The sequence below is a fragment of the Tamandua tetradactyla genome, chromosome 17 (assembly GCF_023851605.1).
Source record: "Tamandua tetradactyla isolate mTamTet1 chromosome 17, mTamTet1.pri, whole genome shotgun sequence".
NCBI classification, from domain to species: Eukaryota; Metazoa; Chordata; class Mammalia; order Pilosa; family Myrmecophagidae; genus Tamandua; species Tamandua tetradactyla.
In genome coordinates, this window is record NC_135343.1 from 43,568,729 (window position 1) to 43,589,490 (window position 20,762).

The 20,762-nt window shown below is 42.3% G+C and overlaps 1 protein-coding gene and 1 long non-coding RNA gene across 14 annotated transcripts in view; one reads left to right on the forward strand and one right to left on the reverse strand.

Annotated features, from left to right (window-relative positions):
- The window catches only part of LOC143660963 (uncharacterized), a 56,935-nt gene extending 39,810 nt beyond the window's left edge, over positions 1-17,125 (reverse strand). For 5 of the 13 annotated variants that reach the window (XR_013164352.1, XR_013164351.1, XR_013164343.1 and 2 more), the window contains exons 1-4: positions 15,995-16,561; positions 15,500-15,660; positions 15,218-15,305; positions 13,113-13,251 (exon numbers count right to left, since the gene is read on the reverse strand). This is a non-coding gene — a long non-coding RNA (uncharacterized LOC143660963). The other 8 variants (XR_013164349.1, XR_013164354.1, XR_013164347.1 and 5 more) reach the window with 8 other exon arrangements.
- A 70-nt stretch (positions 17,126-17,195) lies between these two features.
- On the forward strand, positions 17,196-19,223 carry PCBP1 (poly(rC) binding protein 1). The gene has a single exon (XM_077134470.1). It carries the CDS (start codon positions 17,366-17,368, stop codon positions 18,434-18,436), a length of 1,071 nt encoding a protein of 356 aa, XP_076990585.1. The 5' UTR covers positions 17,196-17,365; the 3' UTR covers positions 18,437-19,223.
- Positions 19,224-20,762: the final 1,539 nt, after the last annotated feature.

Here is a 20,762-nt window from a genome sequence, read left to right on the forward strand (position 1 = left end):
ATATTCTCATGTTCCTCCTCCCAAATTCAGAGGCAAATTCCACAGATTCAGGCTGTGAAGAGAGTCCTCAACTCCTGAAGCTGCTAAGGCCAGCTCCCATGCTTGGTTCAGTGGGAGAAGGTAGCCTGAAGAACTGCTCTCGGGTTTCCTCATCTATTTCAAGAAGCTCCAGGGTTGGTGCAACCTTCTGCAAAGGAAAGTTTTTTACAAAAATGAGCGAGCTGAACTTGGAATAATTAAATGGAAGAAAGGCTGGCTCTTGACAGCAGAAACTGAGGTGTGGTAAAAAAGTATGGTAGGACTTCTGAGGATGTGATTTTAAAGTAAACACAAATAAAATACATAAAGAGTAATACGCAATCTAGCCTAAACCCTTGTAGGTCAACTACCTGATCCTTCATATAATCCAAAGGCTGGTTCCAGACTAAAGAAATAAGAATGCTAAAAGATGATTTTAAGTAATCCCTAAAATTATGTATGACCTTAATCCTGAATTGCCTGCCCTGTCCCTTCTTATACTCCACCCATTATCCTAATTCTCTAGGCTTTCTGACCAAGTGATTCAGCTTCCTGTTTTCAGCCTTACCTCACCTTATCCCTCAGGCCTTTTGCTTCCTTCCTTACATAGGATTCCACTTCACCACCAGCCTGCCATCAGCCACCTGGAATAAACAATTGGCCAGATCCTCAACCTTTATCATTCAGCACACACAGGCCCCTCCATGGGCAAGTCCCCTGCCAGGCTTATCCTAGTTTCAGGAATATGACTTGGAGAGAGACAAGTGTGTTACACAGTTCATCCAGGCAAAAACTGTTATCATAAAGTATGATGGAATAAGGAAAGTGACAATAAGCCAAGGGCCAAAAGTCTAGACCTCACGCTGACATCCTAAAGTATATCTTCTTAGCCCTCTGGTGCTACCCGTGGTAGTTCTTTCCCCCACCTGCCACTCCTACCTCAAGTGGCCCTTTCAGTCCACAGCCCATCAGTTAGGTGGCAGAAATACATGGTGAGCAAGACATAGGCCTATGCCCCCACAGAATTTAAGTACAGTGAAGGAGTCAGCAAACAATTACAATATGTATGACAACAAAGGGAATGCACACAGAGATGCAGGATCAAGGCTTGTCAGGTTAAGTTATATCTAACATGGAACTTGAAGGATGAATAAAACATACCCAGGCAGTGGCAGGACATTTGAAGAAGAGTGTTCTAGGCTGAGGGAATAGCTTATGCAAAGGTCCTGAGGCAAGAAAAGTACATCTGAAGAGACGGAATAATGAACTGTGAGAAGGATGAGGTGAGAGTGTATTGAGGCAGATGATTCTGGCAGGCCAAGAGGGTGAAACTACTTTATAGTTCATTCAGCAAGAATTTACCAAGGGCCTACAATGCCAGGCATTGTCCTAGGTGCTAGGAATACAACAGTGAATAAAGTACACAGTATCTCTGTTCTCAGAGAATTTACATTCTAGTTGGGGTAACAGCACGTGCAAAAGACCACTGGAAATATCACTGAAATTTCTGTAAGCAAGGGAGTGACATCACCCTCAGTCTTATATTTTATAAAAATCACTCTGGCTGCAGTGTAGAGAATGGAATGGAGGTGAACAATATAAGATCAAAATTGGAGGCAGAAATGTTCTAAGAAATGATGAATATGCAACTAAGTGATGATATTGTGAATTAGTAATTATGTATGTTCTTTTTTATTTTTATTTATTTTTATTTTTTTTATTTTTTACATGGGCAGGCACCGGGAATCAAACCCAGGTCCTCTGGCATGGCAGGCAAGCATTCTTGCCTGCTGAGCCACCGTGGCCCACCCTTTTTTTTTTCTTTAATTTTTTTTTTAATGTATGTTCTTTTATTTTGTTTCTTTATTTTTTAATTAATAAATAAATTTTTTAAAAAATTGGAGGCAGAGATGAGAGTGGATTAAACAGATTAAGAAGAGAATGAAGATGTTCACAGCTAATACTCATATAGCACTTACTAAGTACTAACCTATTCTTCTACGCATGTTACATATATTAATTCATTTAATTCTCACAAATACTCTTTTAAAGATTAGGAAACTGAGGTCTGGTAATGACAATGAAGATGGAAAGAAGAGACAGAATTCAAGGTGAGGTGGTAGGAGGACGAGTCCTAGTGACTGACTGGTTGTCAGATACAGGAAAGGAGGGAGGATTCATGAATGAATGCTAGCTTCAGGACTTGAGCAACCACGTGAATGGTGGTACTATTTACAGTGAGACAGGGAACTGGAAGAAGAAGAAGGAGGGGAAGAGCAGGGGGCTGCATTCTGCAGGGCTGGCAAACAACCCAGTGCAGATGTCCAGGTAGGCAGTAGGATATTCTGGCCTGAAGAGACATCTGGACGTGAAATAGAAATTTTGGAGTCATCCACATGTAGATAAGAACCAAAGCTGTCAAAGAGGTTGAGATCACAAAGGAGGGTATAAGAAAAAAAAATTTTTAAAGGCCTAGGAACGGTAAGCTGACATTTAAAACTCAACAAAAATCATTTACAATTGGGAAAAAAAACAAATTCTTCAATGCCCCTCAATAAGGAAAAAAGCTAAATAAAATACAGTATATCCAATCTATGAAATATTATACAGCAGCCAAAAAGAATATGTATATTCAGATATTACCACAGAGTATAGTCAGCATATTATTAAGCCAAAGTAGAAAATGCCAGAGCCATTTATAAAATGTGGTATCATTTGTATAAATAAATAAAACATAAAAAAGCACTTAAATTTTTTTTCTGGATTCATATATATGTACGTAAACACACAGGAAAATGTCTAGAAGGTACATTCCAAACTGGTAACAGGTTGCCTCTGAGCAATATAGAAACAAATGAAATTGGGGAGGGGGGGAGGCAGGGTTGACAAAACATTATCTGTTTTGATTTTTTAGAATGTATATTTCTCATAAAATTAAAAATTAATTATTCAAAAAAGAATGGGCACAAGAAGAAGCCCACAAAGGACATTCTTTGCTTCAGATATTAAATTATCTCTGTCCCTCCAGTCCTCTATGGCTTAAAGCTCAGATCTTCCAGCTTCCCTTCTGGGACACAAAGCCCCCTAATTCCACACTTCATCCTGAATCTTTGGACCCAGGCCAGCACTGGCCACCAATCCCCCAGCCTGGAACACAACTCCAGGGGGCAGTTCATACACCAAATTCCTAACAAACATGGAAGAATGGGTGTAGATGGGATCAGGAGCCCTTGCCAGCAAGCAAAAGTCTCAAAAGGGAAGCAGTATCTGCAGGACATCAAAGTTTAGTGATCCAGAAGCAGCTCAGGCATGCTGTCAAATGGGGATGGGGGCAGCCTAGTCAAGTCAGCGGGGGAAATTGTGTGGTATGAGTTGAAGAAAGAGTTCCACTTGTAAAGATTTCAAGTGAAGTGTTGCAACATGATGGAAAGCAGATTTATAGCAAAGCTCTGAAGAGAGAAAACTACATTCTCTGGAGGTCTAAGGGTTTCTGGGGAAGGCAATTCACACGAAAGCAACAAGTCCAAGAGGCACAGTATACAGATTTAGAAGCTGGAGCAGCAAAAAGAGGCCAGGTTCCGTGGTAAAAAGCTCGTCTGCCAAGCGGAGACCGGGGTTCAATTCCCGGCCCATGCACCACCCCAACAAAAAAAAAAGAAAGAGGCCAGGGATTTGGCTCCTGACTTAAAGGAAAGGAAGTTCTACAAATGTGGAGAGAAGAAACAGAAATAAAGCCTTTCCTTCTTCAGCAAATCAAAGGCAAAGAGATCATGGCAGCCTTCTGGTGTTCACCCTCTTAACTTACTGAGGACAATAAAGACAACGTATTTGGCCTACGTGTTTTCTGGTTACCTAGAAGAAATGACATGGCGTAGGCCTTACCCAATAGCTGACTCACCATCAATCAGTCTGTATCACAGCCTGATGAGCCTCAAACAGTCACATACCAGGCAGCTCTGGAAGGAAAACAACCTGATGTGAGCTGTCAAAGTCCTCTCAAAGTCTGACCTCGCCCTCTGGAGTAGATTTCATTTCAAAACTGAAAGGAACTGAAAGACTGGGGAAATCCAAAGATCAACAGAGCCAGCAACAGGTGGTTCCCAGCAGAAAAAGGTCCAAGGCTGGAACTCAAAACAGAAACCAGACTGCCGATAAGTCTGGTTTATGATATTTATCTCTAAGCCTTCAGATGACATTTATTTTCCAATATTTACAACAGGGAAATGCCTATACTTATCTAACTCCTGACAACTAAATGTCTAATTTTCCAAGTGCCTGAGCAATGTCCCAGCTTTATTAAGATTTAAAGCTTTGGGGTAGCTCTCTATATCTGGGAGACCAAGGACTCTGCAGGCCCTCACATGGGCCACATATTAATCATAATAAATTTGATCACTTTTCATCTCCCCACAAACATGAGGCAAAAGTCTTGCCTCACTCATCTCTTCATGGTGCTTAGTTGCCATTTGGATATCTTCTTTGGAGAAATATTTATTCAAATCCTTTACCCATTTTAAAATTGAATTGTATGTCATTTTCTTATTATTTGTTCTCTACATATCCTGGTTATTCAACCCTTATTATGTTTCTAAATGTTTTCTCCTATTCTGTTGGTTGTCTTTTCACTTTCTTGATAATGTTCATGGATGAACAAAAGCATTAAATTCTGATGAAGTCCAATTAAAAAAAAAAATCTTGCCTCATTAAAAAATTCCCAACTTGTTCATGAGAGCCCTCTCACTGGAGTGACAGTCAATACACTAAAAGTCTAGTTCATCAGAGATGTCAGGTTATTTGCTTAAGGTTCATTTGTAACTATTTATGTGACCTTATACAAGTCACTTCACTTTTCTGGGTTCAGTTTTCTCATTTGAAAGTAAGGGATTTGGAAAGAGAAAGAAAGGAAGCAACAAAATTTTCCTGAACTGAAAAAAGACTTAAGTTTTTAAGTCTAAGAGGATCACCAAGTGCCAAGCAGGGTTATTTTTAAAAGACATACATCTAAGCATATCATAGTGAAACATAAAGAAAAAATTTACCAACTTTCTAAAAGAGAGAATAGATTATTATTTACAATGAAACAAGAATCCTATTGGCACTGGACTTCTTATCTGTATCACCAGAAACTGAAGACAGTAAAAAGAAGCTTACAGAATGCTAAACCCAGCCAAAGACACCATTCACACATGAAGGAAAAGAAAACAAGAACTGGATATATTAGGACCTCAAAAGAACCATCCGTATCCCCTTCTAGGAAAATAACAGCAAAATGTCCCAAGCAATTAATATTTTTAGTTGGAACAAAGCCAGGAAAAACAAAGTATACAAGAGTCATACATCCACCTTGTCCGCCTCCACCCCCCACCCTGGCCCCCAAATCTTTTATTGAGGAGTTGGACTACATGACTCTTGATGGCCTTTCCAAGTACAAACAGAAACTACTGTACCCACCCGTCACTGGCAGTCTAGGTTTGTGAGTTGCTCATCACCTAGTGGCCTGATAAAGTAAGTGCAGTTTTGTCAAGTGTCCCGGATAAACTCCCAGCCATTTTGTGGGCTCTTAAGATCTATCTGTACAGGACAGTAGCGTGACCTCCTAGAGATTATACGAGTAGAAAACTGCAATTCTTCCAGACTCATACACAACTGCAAAGATTTCGCTCACTATCTACTCATTCTCAAGGATTTGGGAAAGGCCAACTTGGTGCCTACCCTAATCATAAGAGGTAAAGCATAGATGTTTTAGGTTGCACTTACAAAGTAGTAAATTGTAGAGATTGCTTTTATTCGGATCAATCTGAATTAAAAATAAGCTTAGATGCTATGAGAAAAATGAAAATATACCTTATAAATGGGAAGACTATTTTCAAACATTCACAAGACTGACGTGAAAGATGGATTAGATTTTATTCGGTATGGTTCCAGAGGAAGGCCAAAAATTAATGAAAAGTCTTAATTAGATTTCAATTCAAAATAAGAAATAATTTTCTACCAATAAGAGCTATTCAACAATATAACAGGATCCTTCAAAAAGTGATGAGCTTCCCTGTCAATGGAAAGGAGACTTTGGACGGTCATCTGTCAGGGGGGTGATAGAAAGCATTCCTGTAATTGAATGGCAAAGTGGAGACAAGGAGACTGTATTAAATTACCTCAAAGGCTCTTTCCAGGGCCAAGAGTCTATCATTTGAAGTAAAAAAAAACAAAATAAAAAATACTAATAGAGTCCTCTCTGCTTTTTTTCTTTAAAAGTTGACCAGGCAATACAACTTAGTGGCTAAAAGCATGAGTTTGACACCACTTTTCACCTGAGTAAATGTAGACAAATTATTTAACTCTATGTGCCTCAGTTTCATTATCTGTAAATTTAGGGTAGTAGTACACATCTCATAATATTACTATGAATATTAAATTATATGGTACTTTTTAAAATACTTTAAAAACAGTGCCAGACACACAGAGAAAATTCAAAGCTAGTAACCTGGAAAGGAAAGGGAAAGGAGAAGGGAAGGGGGGAGTTGGCAAGGGAAGTGAAACCTAATGTGCTGCTTGTTTTCGTTATCTGTACCCAACTCTGAACCAAAGCATTCCTGGCTGTTGCTGGCCAGAGGCTGGGTTTCCTTGGCAACCAGCCTCAAAAAAGAGCCCAGATCTACCTTCTTCAAGGAGATGGTTTATTTCCTTCCCTGGAACCTGGCATTTTCCTCGCACAGAGGCTCCCAAAGACCTCACAAACACCACTGGTCCAAAATCAAAGAGCTGGGCAGGTGCTACTCTCCTCACTTCACATGATCAATCACAGAACATCCAAGTTAGAAGGGACCTCAGAGGCTATCTACAGCAATCTTCCTGTTGAACAGATGATGACACAAACGCTGATAAAAGTAGAGTTCTGGACATGTCAAGTTGGTAACAAGGTCAAGAAAGACCACAGGCCTCCTTACTCAGTGGTCAAAATCTTCCCATTTTCCAAGAAAAATAGGGTTAGCCCTGCTAGTTCCTAAGCCAATTGGCCCAAGCTTAGACATGTAAGAATTAGAGGTTTTTTGAAGGCTTAAAGAACGTAGACTTTAAGAGCATGATGGGCACTGGTGTCAGGCTCCACCTTCAAATTCCAGCTCTAACTCTATGACTTAAAGCAAGTTTCCAAACCTCTCCGTCTCTGCAAAATAGGGACAACACTGTAGGGTTCTTTTAAGGATTAATGACATAATCCATGTAAAATGCATGGCACATAGAAAGTCCTCGATGTGTACAATGTGCTGCTTCTCATCATTATCAGCTAAATTAGGAAGAGAGACAACTATAATAACAAGAAAGACCGGACAAGCTCCTACTTCTAGGAAAAAAAGCACTGGGGAGGGCACAGGTATTTATCAAGCTCCATTTTCCAACCCAGGCTGGGAATCACCCAATCCTTCAAGGTTAGACCATAACTAACCTATTGCTTACTTGTTTCTTCTCCTTTCTTTGGATCCAGAGAAGAATCAATTCAAAGAATAATCAAGGTACATGCTATGATGGTAAGATGCTTAAGATCACAATGAAGGTAAGGCAAGTCAGAACCCAAGCCTGACCAACACATCTATGCTTGACTTAAGGGAGACTAGATGCAGTTCTTGTCCCGGACAGTATAGCTTAGTGTAGGATAATGGTTTAGTACAAGAGCCCTTGAGTCTGACTGCCTAGGTTCAAATCCTTGTTTCATCTTTACTTTGCTGTGTGACTTAGGCAAAATGTCTTACCTCTCTCTAGGGCCTCTGCTTCTCCATCTGTTAAATAATGATAACTATTTTAATTATGATAACAACTGAGATTTAGTAAGCATGTTCTATGTACCAAGCACTATTCTGAGTACATTACATGGCTGATATCATTTAATCGTTACAGCAATCTTATCAGGCAGGTTCTTAGCACAGTGCCTGGCTCATCAAGGTTAGCCATTACAATTACTACTGTTATTATCATTACCATCATCATTATCAATCCCCTTGAGCCTCTCCCAACGACTACTACTTCCTGAACTCCAACTTCATCTAAAGGGAAAGGGTTGTTTTCCTACCTAGACACCAGTTCAATGGGTAGCTTGAAGCAAGGGTCTAGTGTTTCATTTCCCTTGTGTAATACAGGAGTAAGGATCTGATCAGGGAGACAGGGAAATATTTATTGTAAATCTAATACTATATAAAAAGCAATATATTAACATATTTGCTTTTAGAAATAAAATCTTTATTACTCTTATTAGAAAAGAAACATGCTTCTTTAAACTAAAAAAAAAAGAGTATACAGTACTTACTAAAAAAAATGAAGCTGCAAGCCCTCTACCTCTCACCCTCACTCTCTTGTTCTCAAAAACAGTACATTAGCACTTTCAGATATGGAGGAAAGTTAAGTTAGTAAACTCTTTTACTTATCCAGGGAAGAGGTGGCTATGACAGAAAATGTCTAGAAGGTATCTAAAAGGAATCAAGACTGGTAATGAAACTTGTAAGAAACTCTTGAAAAAGCCGTAACTGTCCTAACAAGGCAAAACCAAATAGGAACCACAGCCTAGAAAGCCAGTAATGCAGTAAATTATCATCAATCCTGACCACCTAGGAACAGTGCAAATTACTGACAGGTCTGATAAAGCAAGGCTTCATTTCTAATGATATCAACAATCCTGCACACCAGTCTTTACGACCCCAATTGCAAAATGATGTATCACTTTATACTGCCAGAGAACGTAGTCTATTCAGGTCAAAATAAGCATTTTTTAAGACTCTGAGCAACTTGAGGGCAGAAACAATGTCTTATTCACAGAGATATCCCTCCTTATTACCTGGTTCACCACCCTCCATATATTCAATATATTTTTGTTTAAAAAGTGAATACATTTATTTATTCCTTAACTCCTATGTTCCAGGTACCATTCTTGGAGGTAGGGTTATAGCAATGAGCAAAATGAAGTGCTGGCCATTAGGAAATTTGCATTCCAGTGAGGGGTGACAAATAATAGACAAACTACAGTAGGGAGTTTCTAGATCAGAGCCTGGCACATAGCAGGCAACACATAATGATCAGATAAATGAATGAAGAATATATCAAATAGCAATAAGTGCTGTGGAGAAAAATAAAGCACGGGAAGAGGGATAGAGAGGACAGGGAAATGGCTCTCTCTCATTTTAAATAGACTACTCAAGAAATGTTTCACCAATTAGGAGACAGTTGAGTAGAAACCTGAAGGAAGTGAGGGAGGCCATATTGATACCTAGAATAGTGTTCCAGGTAGAAGAAACAACTACAAAGACCCCCGGACGCCTAGCATATTGCAGCAATGGCAAGGAGACCAGTGTGGCTAGAGCATAAATGGAAAGTAGTAAGAGATGAGGTCAAAGTAGACTGGGGGGGTTGCAAATCTTGTAAGGCCTTGTAGACCACTATGAGGACTTAAGCTTTTAATCCTGGTGGGATGGACACCCAGTGGGCAATATCATGATGTGACATCCATTTAAAATATCATGAGGTGACATATATTCAAAAGGATTACTCTGGAGGGGTAAGGGGTATGGTATACATAATCTTTTTTTTTTTATGTTTTCGTTTTATTTCTTTTTCTGTTGTCTTTTTCTTTTTTTGAATCGATGCAAATGTTCTAAGAAATGATGAATATGCAACTAAGTGGTCATATTATGAATTACTGATTACATATGTTAATGTTTTAGTTCATTTGTTACATTTTTTAATAATAAATTAATTAATAAAAAAATAAACAATAAACGAGGTCCCAAATTACAAAAAAAAAAAAAAGGATTACTCTGGCCACTGTGTTATGATTAGACTGTAGAGATGAGGTACAAAAGAAAGAAGACCATTTAGAAGGGCTATTCCAATAGCTGCAGGAGAAGTGTTCAAATCCTGGATATATTTTAAGGTAGAGATGACAGAACCACTGGTGGACAGGGTAAGAGAATAAGAGAAAGAATAGAGGTAAGGGAAACTCCTCTATCTTCAACACAACTGAAATTGAGATGGGGAGGAATCTGCAGAGATGGTGGTTTGAGAGGAGCAGCTCTAGAGTTAGAGTTTGTAATATGTTAAATTAGAGGAACCTCAACTAGAGGTGTCCAAAAGGCAGATGGACATAAGAGTCTTGAGCTGGGGAAAAGATAACCAAATTGGAAATATAAACTTGAGAACTGCCAGGTATAAATGGTATTTTAAGTCTTGAAGGATAGCACCTAGAAAATGAGTGAAAAGAGAGAAAAAAAAATTCAAGGACTGACCTGCATATTCCATTATTATAGGTTGAGGATATGCGGGGGAATAAATATTAAAAATAACAACAACAACAAAAACCCCACTATTAAGGAGGAGGGGCTAGTAAAGTAGGAGGAGAGCCAAAGGAGTGCTGTCCTCGAAGCCCAGGTGTCAAATGCTACTGAAAGGTTAAGTAATAAGAAGACTAAGAAATGACCACTGAATCCATGTGCTGTTTGCTAAGCATATTCTTTCCTACTCCACACATATTACCCTTTTCTATTGTAATCTAGGTAAAATCCCAGTGAATGAATACACATAAGGTTTCTGTTTAATGCATTTATAATGATGTATCAAAAAACAAACAAAAAAACAATGCTCTTAATCTGGACACAAAAGATTCTACATAGTGAATAACCTTGAACAAATGCTTTGTCTGGGTGAAAATCTCTCTCAAAGTTCCTGACTATGTCCCGCTTGTCTTCTGTAGGTGAGATCAGAGAACTGAGATATTTAAATGCATTTCTTTTGTTCTGCAATGAAGTAGCAATTATCCTGAACTTCTTTCTCTTGTTCCGAATACAAACATCATAAGCAGCTAAACAAAGTTCCTAAATTTCCACTCCTCTACACTGCCCCACCTCACCTTAAAAGCAAAACAGAATCCCATCATATCCAAAAGTTAGATGAGAAAGAGATATGCTGTGCACCGCACCTTCTTTCTTCTGCCGGACAGTGGGTTACCAATCATTTGCTATTTCAATGGCTGTGCCTCGTTTCCATTTTCTCCTTAGACTCTCTACACAGAAAGTACAATTTCTGGCGTTATCATCATAAAGGAAAATAACTGCTACAAAATAGCAACCTTAACTTTCTATGTTCCAGCAAGCATAGTTGAGCCTCAATAACCCACTCTACAGAAACAGCAGACCAATAATCACCAAAAACCAGATAATGCAACCATCCTTCACTACTTCCTGAAACGGCTACAATTTCTGAATGTACAGTATTCTACCTGACTTTGAGCCTTTGCAAAGATGCTCCTTCCAACTGATTGTATATGTAGAATGGAATGATATCTTAATGTTTTGTTTGTTAATTTTTTTTAATTAATAAAAAAAGTTAAAAAAAGATGCTCCCTCTGCCTAGAATACCCTTTCCTGCCTTTCACACTTCATAATTTGCCATTCTCAGCCTAACTTCTCTAGGTAGACCTCCCAGATGCTCTCCAAAGCTAAATCAAAAGCCCCTCCTCTGTGCTCCTATAGCACCCTCTGCTTACTCATTTCCACTCCTAACATACTATATTGTGGGTATCTGTTTACTTGCCTGTCTCTCTCACTTGAGGACAAGGACAGACAGGATCTCATTTCATTCTAAAACCTCAGTTATATATCAAGCCATCAACAATTACTTGTTGAATGAATATATCAACAAAATTAAATTTGACCTGGAATACTTTCTGTGATTTTTATAACAAATTTCCCTTGATAAATCAATTGAGCTGAGGCTAACATTAAAATTACTGGCATCTAATCACATTCTTAGCAGTTAAGAGAAACAATGAAACCTCCCCTGCCTAATATTAGAAATAAAGGATCAAAAAGGTAAGTTAAGGGCTGCTCTAGATAGGTCACGAGGGGTTATCGTACCAGCCCTTCTTTGCTGGTATAGAGCAGCAATGTATGCTTTCCCCACCAAAAATGGACTAAAGTACCTCTGGATTGTTCTCACCTTCAACCCTGGATTTTCCTCTTCTTTCTACCCTATTCTTCTCTAAGTTCTTTCCTCCTCCTACATTCTTTCCTTCCTCACTTCTTATACTTTGTATTCGCATTCTAACCTCCATTTTTCCCTTTAACTTTCCTCTGCACCCCTTTCCCCACACCTTGTTTCAGTCAGAGGCACCAGAGGGAATCCATGGAAATTGATTTGCCCAATTGGAAGAACTCATGCCAGGGATGGTGCTGTATCTCGTGGTCATCTCTGGTAGCCACACCAACATTATTTCTTCTGCTTCTGAGGAAACCAGTCAATGACCCAATACAGAAATGCAGGATCACCAGCACCTGAGGTCAACTGTTATTATCTACAAAGTGGGTAAGAAATGTCTCTAGGCTGCACTCTATAAACCTACAAAGTAAAAGGGAAAAGGCTCTCTTGATTTACTACAATTTTAAATAAGAGCAATAAGAATAAAAATCTGAAGGGGAAGAAAAGAAGAAACCATATTTTAAAAAGCAAATGCTGAATGATGGGAGGGCAAAGTTAAATAGCTGTGGCATACTTATTGGGCCAGGCAAGCTAGAGAAAAGAAATGTGGTCCCTGAACTGAGGGAACTTAGAGTCTCAGTGAGCAAACATCTTTCCACCCCAATTCAAGAGAGAAGACATTCTCTTATACCAAAAGTCAGGAGTCTAATCTAAGTGGGTTGGATGTTTGGGGGAAAAAGACTGGAAAATTTTTTGAGTTGAAGATAAAATCATTCCATATGTCAGTCAGTGCAACAAGAATCAGAAGTCAAGGAAAAGAACAATCCACAATTAGGAGTCAAGAGATTCAGCTCAATTCCTAACAAGCTAGGTAATCTAGGGTCAAGCTCTTCACTCCTCTGATCCAAAAACAGCTCGTTCATAAAATGGGCATCATAATATCTTCTTGGCAAAGCTGCTTGTGATGGTAAAATAAGTAACATGAAATCACCTTAAAAAGCTTTATATAACATACCAACATGAAGTAAAGGAAGTAAAACTCTTTCCTGTGAATAGAGCGTAAATCCTGAGGTTCAGTTTCCAAAGTCTAGGCCTGACTCACCTTCCAAACCTTGTTAAACCCTTAACCAACCTGCACTCACTTGAGCGGGAGAAGAGTCATGTGTCTGGCTCCAGAGGAAGGGCAGTGACTATTGCAGTAAGTTGCTCCGTATCTCAGTGGCTTCATCTGTAAAATGGGTGGTGTGGAATGCACTCACTTATCCACAAGATAGCGCAGGTCTGAGAAAGGGAGTGGGAGAATATACCAAAGGTGAGTAAAATACCTACATAATCCTCCTAACCCAGAGATAATTATCAAAAGATCATCATATATCATCACAGAATTAGAAGGGGCCTTAGAGATGGTTTAATTTCTTGTTTTACAGATGGGAAAACTGAAGCCCAGAAAAATGAACCAGCTTGCAGAAGTCTTGGAACTAGTCAGTGGCTAGCACCCAGGGCCTCAGACTCCAGAGCCCTCTTTGCCAGATCACAAGGCACCCCAGATATGGTGGCCTGCACCACACACTAACAGTACCAAGACATATTACAACATAATCAAGAGCCAAAACAGAAGCTACCAAGGGAGAGGCTCTAGTACTGGGATAAGGAGGGAGGCTATGAGCTGGGGAAGCAGGAAAAGGGAAGACTTCACCGAGGAGGTGAGTTGATTCCTGAAGATACTCGGTTGAGGAAACCAAGGGAATACTTCAAGGAAAAAAGGCTGAAAATCAGCAGTCTTGGGAATAAAGAGCTGATAGATAAAATTTTCATTCGGGAAGATAGATAGCAGATTTAGAGGACCTTTGAATCAGGGTAACCTCTGATTACATACATGAAGTTTTGTCCTACTATTATCTCCTTCTGGGGGGGGGGGTACATGAGCCATGAATCATATGCTGTGTCCTTTGTAACATTTACTATTTTTAAATTCCCTAATCTACTCTGTCTCCCTACAAAACAAGGCCCTCTGCAAAGACCATAACTAGTTTACTGGTTAAGTATGTAGTCTCTAGACTCAGATCACCTAGATTCAAACCTTTGCTTTACCACTTAACAGCTGTGTGGTGGGCAAATCCTTCACCTCTCAGTAACTTTGAAAAATGGAAATGACCGACTGGCCACAGTGGTTCAGCAGGCAAGAATGCTTGCCTGCCATGCCAGAGGACTCGGGTTCGATTCCCAGTGCCTGCCCATGTTTAAAAAAAAAAAACGGAAATGATATCCCTACTTATCTGATAAGATTTTGTGAATTAAATGTGTAGAGTGGTCAGAACTTAATAACAGATTCTTAATAATTCTAATGTGCTTTTTTTACTACAAGTAGTAAGAATAGTTTTGCAAAAATTGTTTCTATTTTAAAATTTTGTGTTTGTGTATATATGTCTGAGTCATGATATAAAATTTGTTTCTTACAGTAGTTTGCTTTTAAACACTTGTTTCTTACAGTAGTTTGCTTTTAAACACTTGAGAGCCACTGGAATAACGCATAAAGTTTAAAACAGTGCCTGATATACAGTAAGCACTTAGTGCTATCTGTTATTGCTGCAGTATGTACCTACTTATTAAAGTTGTTTGCAGGAATATATAAAGTATGTGAAAGGACTTTGAAAAGTCTGATATATGATATTAATGTCAGTTAAAAAAAAGCAAAAATAAAATACCTTCTCTCCAGTTCTGACTGCCAAATAAAGCCCTGTTAAGACTCATATTTGTTACTTGGCCCACGAGCTATTTGTTACACTGAATATAAGAATTCATAGACTATGGGTTATCTAACACTCTGTCATGCTCTGTCAATATTTGCAGAGAAATGTAGGTTTGGCGCCAGAGTAAAATAATTTATTTTTACCTGGCTGGGGAAGGAGGAAATCAAACCCACTGAGTCACATAGAGAGGGTGTTTCCTCCCAGAGAGACAGGTGAATTCAAATGTGACACAGGTAAGGCTGGACTAACAGATACTTGGGCCTTTAGGCAGGGCTGAATCACTTCCCCTCCCTCTCCTCACCCAGACACCCCATAACACAGCATTTATGCCCGTTAAAGGTGTGGTTCACATCAGGAAAATGCATACAAATAAGGGGTGACTGCACAACAAAAGGTTTCCTGAGGGGTTTCTTTAAATAACAAGCTCACCTAAACCTTTAAAATACCATTTAAATTCTAAAATTCTGATTTACCGCAAAGCTGGAAAATGGGCTCACCAGTAAGGAAATCAAATCCGGATTCCACTCCCCTGACACTGTGACCCTGGATTAGTCACTTCATCTCTCTGGACCTAAGTATCTTCCTCTGTTTAAAAAAGAGAGAGAGATAACAACACCTTATTTAGAGTATCACTGTGATAAAATTATCCATTAAAACGCATACAGACACAATAAACGCCTGTCCCTTCTAGACAAAAAAACGAACAAGAATTGTGGTAAACTGAGGTTCACCAGTCAGCCAGTCTGTGAGAAAGGTCGGAGGTATTTCCTGGAGGTTACCTTTTCTTTTAAATGTTTTAAAAACATTTCTTGATCTCCCCAGCACAAAAGCTCGTAGTAGGAAACCTAGGAAAGCAGTGATCGCCCATCTCATTCCTTAAAGCAGTGGCTCCTAAATGCTTTGGTAATGGGAGACCAAATCCTTGTCCCCCATGATGCATCTTTAAACACAGAAAAAAAAAAAAAAAAGTATCAGTACTATGCCTACATTTCGCAATTATTCGCGTACCCGTTTCAAATGAAAACGGGAAATGCATTAAAACTCGTCCCTCCTCCCCCTCTCCCTTCGGACCTAGCCGGGGGTGGGGGCACATTCTAGAGTTTTCGGGTCTGTCTCAATTTCTCTTGGCGACGATTTCGGGCCACGTGTCGCCATTTTGTGTTCCGGAAACATGGCGGCTGCCCCCGTGAGGAAGAAAGGGGCGGAGGGACCGCCACGTTAGCCGCTTTCCCTGAGAGATCCTGAAGCACGTTGCACACAAGACCTTTGCCGACCTGGCATAACCAAAGGAGGAAGGGGCAGAAATCACAGCTCCCACACCAGCGTCCCGAGCGACATTTTCCTAGCGACAAGAACGTGGGTAGCACACTTGCTAGAAGAGGCCTTCCAAGATGGCGGGGCCGCCCCCCAGGGACAACGGGGCACGCCGGCTAGACCGAAGGGGGAGAAGAGCCGAAAGGCAGGAGCGGGAACGTAAACCGCGCGGAAAAAGCCGCAGAACTTCCCAAAGCATTGCTTGTACCCCATGAATAAAGGAAGCCTCCGGAGAGGCACGCCATTGTTTTAAATAGCTGACGAGGCTGCCGCAACTAAACTACAACGGCAGGAGGTGGGGTTTCTGTGGGGTTTAACCGAAAGAAACTTGCAAAGTGCAAACAAAGCATTATGTAAATGGACGCCATTCTTTTCATGGCCACGTTTCTAGTGCTTCCCAAAAACAACCTCCACAGCCGCAAGTAGGGCGGCGGCAGAGGCTGGATTTCGGCCTTTAGGCTCACTGGCCTCTGCTGCGGAACCAAGGCAGGGATCGGGGCTGGCGCCGGACACCCGGACACCGGGGACGAAAGGGCCCCACGTGCCTGCCCGCCCGCGCGCGCACTCGCCAGGCCTCGCCACGCTGCCCCTCCCCCCCGGAAGATGCCAGCGGCCCCTCCCAACTCCCTCCCACCCTTGCGCACGCGCTCTGGTCCCCTCACGCGCACGTTTTAAATCCGCGGCGTCCCAGCTGCCGCCTGCAGTTACCGCCGGGGCTGCCCGTCTCGTTCCGCGCACAAACTTCTTTCGTAGGCCCGAAAACTAATGTATCTCGCCCACGTAGTACACTAACATTTTCAAACATTTGCCGGTGCCGTTAGATTTCGCAAAATACACGCTCATTATAAAGGTTTGCCGGACTCACGTCTTTTGGTCATTGTGTGCCTTATTTACAACACTAGGGTGTTATAAGGATTCTTTTTTTCACGTACCATGTGAGGGGTGGCGCTATCTTGTGACCTAAAAAAGACGGGTCCTCTTTTTTTTTCAAGGGGTCCTGCGGCAGCAAGTACTTCCGGGGTCAGAGGGTACGCGGGGTTGAAAGCGGGCTTCCCGCCCCGCCCAGACCGCCGAGGCTGCCGCCGGAGTCGCCACCGCCGCGCCCTCGCCCACCCGCCCGCCCGCCGCTCCCGGCCCCGCTCGCCCCCTCCACCGCCGCCGCCCGCCCCTGTGACGACGCCGCGGCCCCTCGCCCGCTCCCGCTCGCTCCCGCGGCCCTCGCTCGTCTCGCGCCGGCAGTTTTGGGCCTACACCTCCCCTCCCCCCGCCAGCCACCAAAGACTTGACCACGTAACGAGCCCAACTACCCCGAACGCCGCCCGCAGCTCGCCATGGATGCCGGTGTGACTGAAAGTGGACTAAATGTGACTCTCACCATTCGGCTTCTTATGCACGGAAAGGAAGTAGGAAGCATCATTGGGAAGAAAGGGGAGTCGGTTAAGAGGATCCGCGAGGAGAGTGGCGCGCGGATCAACATCTCCGAGGGGAATTGTCCCGAGAGAATCATCACTCTGACCGGCCCTACCAATGCCATCTTTAAGGCCTTCGCCATGATCATCGACAAGCTGGAAGAAGATATCAACAGCTCCATGACCAACAGCACGGCGGCCAGCAGGCCCCCGGTCACCCTGAGGCTGGTGGTGCCGGCCACCCAGTGCGGCTCCCTGATTGGGAAAGGCGGGTGTAAGATCAAAGAGATCCGCGAGAGTACCGGGGCCCAGGTCCAGGTGGCGGGGGATATGCTGCCCAACTCCACCGAGCGGGCTATCACCATTGCTGGCGTGCCGCAGTCCGTTACCGAGTGTGTCAAGCAGATCTGCCTGGTCATGCTGGAGACACTCTCCCAGTCTCCGCAAGGGAGAGTCATGACCATTCCGTACCAGCCCATGCCGGCCAGCTCTCCAGTCATCTGTGCGGGCGGCCAAGATCGCTGCAGCGACGCTGCCGGCTACCCCCACGCCACCCATGACCTGGAGGGACCACCTCTAGATGCCTACTCGATTCAAGGACAACACACCATATCTCCGCTCGATCTGGCCAAGCTGAACCAGGTGGCAAGACAACAGTCTCACTTTGCCATGATGCACGGCGGGACCGGATTCGCCGGAATTGACTCCAGCTCTCCAGAGGTGAAAGGCTATTGGGCAAGTTTGGATGCATCTACTCAAACCACCCATGAACTCACCATTCCAAATAACTTAATTGGCTGTATAATCGGGCGCCAAGGCGCCAACATCAATGAGATCCGCCAGATGTCCGGGGCGCAGATCAAAATTGCCAACCCGGTGGAAGGCTCTTCTGGTAGGCAGGTTACTATCACTGGCTCGGCTGCCAGTATTAGTCTGGCCCAGTATCTAATCAATGCCAGGCTTTCCTCTGAGAAGGGCATGGGGTGCAGCTAGAACAGTGTAGGTTCACTCAAAACCCTTTCTGCTGTTTTCTCATGATCCAACTGTGTAATTTCTGGTCAGTGATTCCAGGTTTTAAAATAATTTGTAAGTGTTCAGTTTCTACACAACTTTATCATCCGCTAAGAATTTAAAAATCACATTCTCTGTTCAGCTGTTAATGCTGCGATCCATATTTAGTTTTATAAGCTTTTCCCTGTTTTTAGTTTTGTTTTGGGTTTTTTGGCTCATGAATTTTATTTCTGTTTGTCGATAAGAAATGTAAGAGTGGAATGTTAATAAATTTCAGTTTAGTTCTGTAATGTCAAGAATTTAAAAATTAAAAAATGGATTGGTTAAAAAAAATGCTTCATATTTGAAAAAGCTGAGAACTACTATCTTAAACTCTTTGTTGGTGCTTTTTTTCCTTCCCTTTTAAGTGTTAGGTGTTTGTAGGGTGGAGGGAGGGCCCTTCCTTGGTATTCTCTCAAGCCCTTATCACCTTATTGGTAAGATTCCAGTAGTCTCTGCCCAAAGAAAGGAATGAGACAGGTAGGCCTGCTTTGGGGTGTTTAGAGAAACGGAGGGGGATTCTCCCAGGGCTAAATCCCCAGTCAAGCTCCTGAAAGAGGCCTGTAGCTATTTATGCACATTCAGAAATTCAGTAAAATCTCTAATGAATGGCAATGTATCTTCCCATCTAACTTGTCCCCCCACCTCAGTCTCCCCAGTTTAGACTTGGAAAACTTAGCCCCCCAAGGGGGAAAAAAATGTGAAGTGGGAAAAACCTGGGGATAAGGGGGTTGGGGAAGGGAAGGAAAAAGGAAAAGAGGGAGGGGGAGGGAATGGGAGAGGATAACAGCTGCAGGGTGGTGGTGGGGATAGAGGGGTCTTGTGTGGGCTGCAGGGGTGGGAATTGGGATGGTAACCAGTGGGGATGCATGTGGCAAGCAGCCTGTCAGAGGATGTTATACCTGCCAAGTGGCGCATCCAGAAACAATAGAGGCCCAGCTTTAATTTTTCAGCTGTGTGCAATGTTTGTAGAAATCATCATACCAGGAAATAATCCTGCCTAAACGGGGGCGGTCCTCACCGACAGGAATGTGGAGTGATCCATTGACTACAGGCCTAAGAATGACCTAGGGTAGTAAAAATGCAGATTCTTGGGTCCCACCCCAAAACTACAGAATAAGATGACTGCATTTTAAACAGATACCCGAAAGCATACTTAGAGTGTCACTGATTCTCTTCATCAGCATATGAGGAAGATCCTGCTGTGTAGATCTAGCAACAGGGCTGTACTTCTCCGGATGAGAGAAATTGCTACATAGTCAAAGACAACACAAGAAACACAAGACAATAGGCAATTAGGAGCCAGAGTGTGTGGTTCAAACCCCAGACACTGGGAGAACACTGCTGAGAAGAGAAATTCCTGTGGGAGGGGAGTATTTTCCACAATAAATATTTGTTGAGGCTTATTCTCTCTAGGGCATCTGCTCATTCTTGAGGTACAGGCCTGGTTTGGAGAGCCCTTTAAGGTGAGATTGGGATCGGCCGTGCGCTTCACACCCACTGCAGAGTCAGGCAGGTAGTCACTGAAATGACGCCAAATTCTGGAGTTAATCCTGAGTTCAAATTCGAGTCCTGCCACTTGTGGCCTTGGGCGAATTACTTAGCCTCTGTAAAATGGAGATATTGAAAGTGCGTACTTCCTGAGCTTGTGAAAATAAAATGAAAGAATGTAAAGCAGAACAGTGTATGCTTTAGATTACAAAAAGCTACAAGGCCCGTTTCTATGGTATGGGGGTTGCCCGTAATATCTTTGGGCAGAAAACCAGATGTTAAAAGGTAGGGAACAGGGCGGGCCATGGTGGCTCAGTGGCAGAGTTCTTGCTTGCCTTGCCAGAGCACCCAGGTTTGACTCTCTGTGCCTGCCCATGTGAGAAAAAAGATAGGAAACAAAGTGTGCATTAAATAATGAGATTAGAGAGGTGAGTTGGATGAAGGATCAGGACAGGATGTGAGGCCTTTAGTGAAGACCCAGAAATGAGTATGGTAACTTTTGGAAACAACGAGCACAAACTGATTGTTTTGTATAGGGTAGGGCAGGAGTGGATAATCAGATTCGATTCTCAAACACCAAGCCAGATAGTTTCTGAGGGGTCCCCTGAAGTTTGCCTGCTGAAGTGTTTCAAATACTCTTAAATTACTTGACCTCACACTTTCCCTGACCCTTCACCTTGCAGGGCAAAGCTGACAATAATTAGTAAAATAATGATTTAGGCAGCTGAGCACAGGATGAATTGCAACTTGGAGAGACTGACTGCAGGGACAGCAGTTG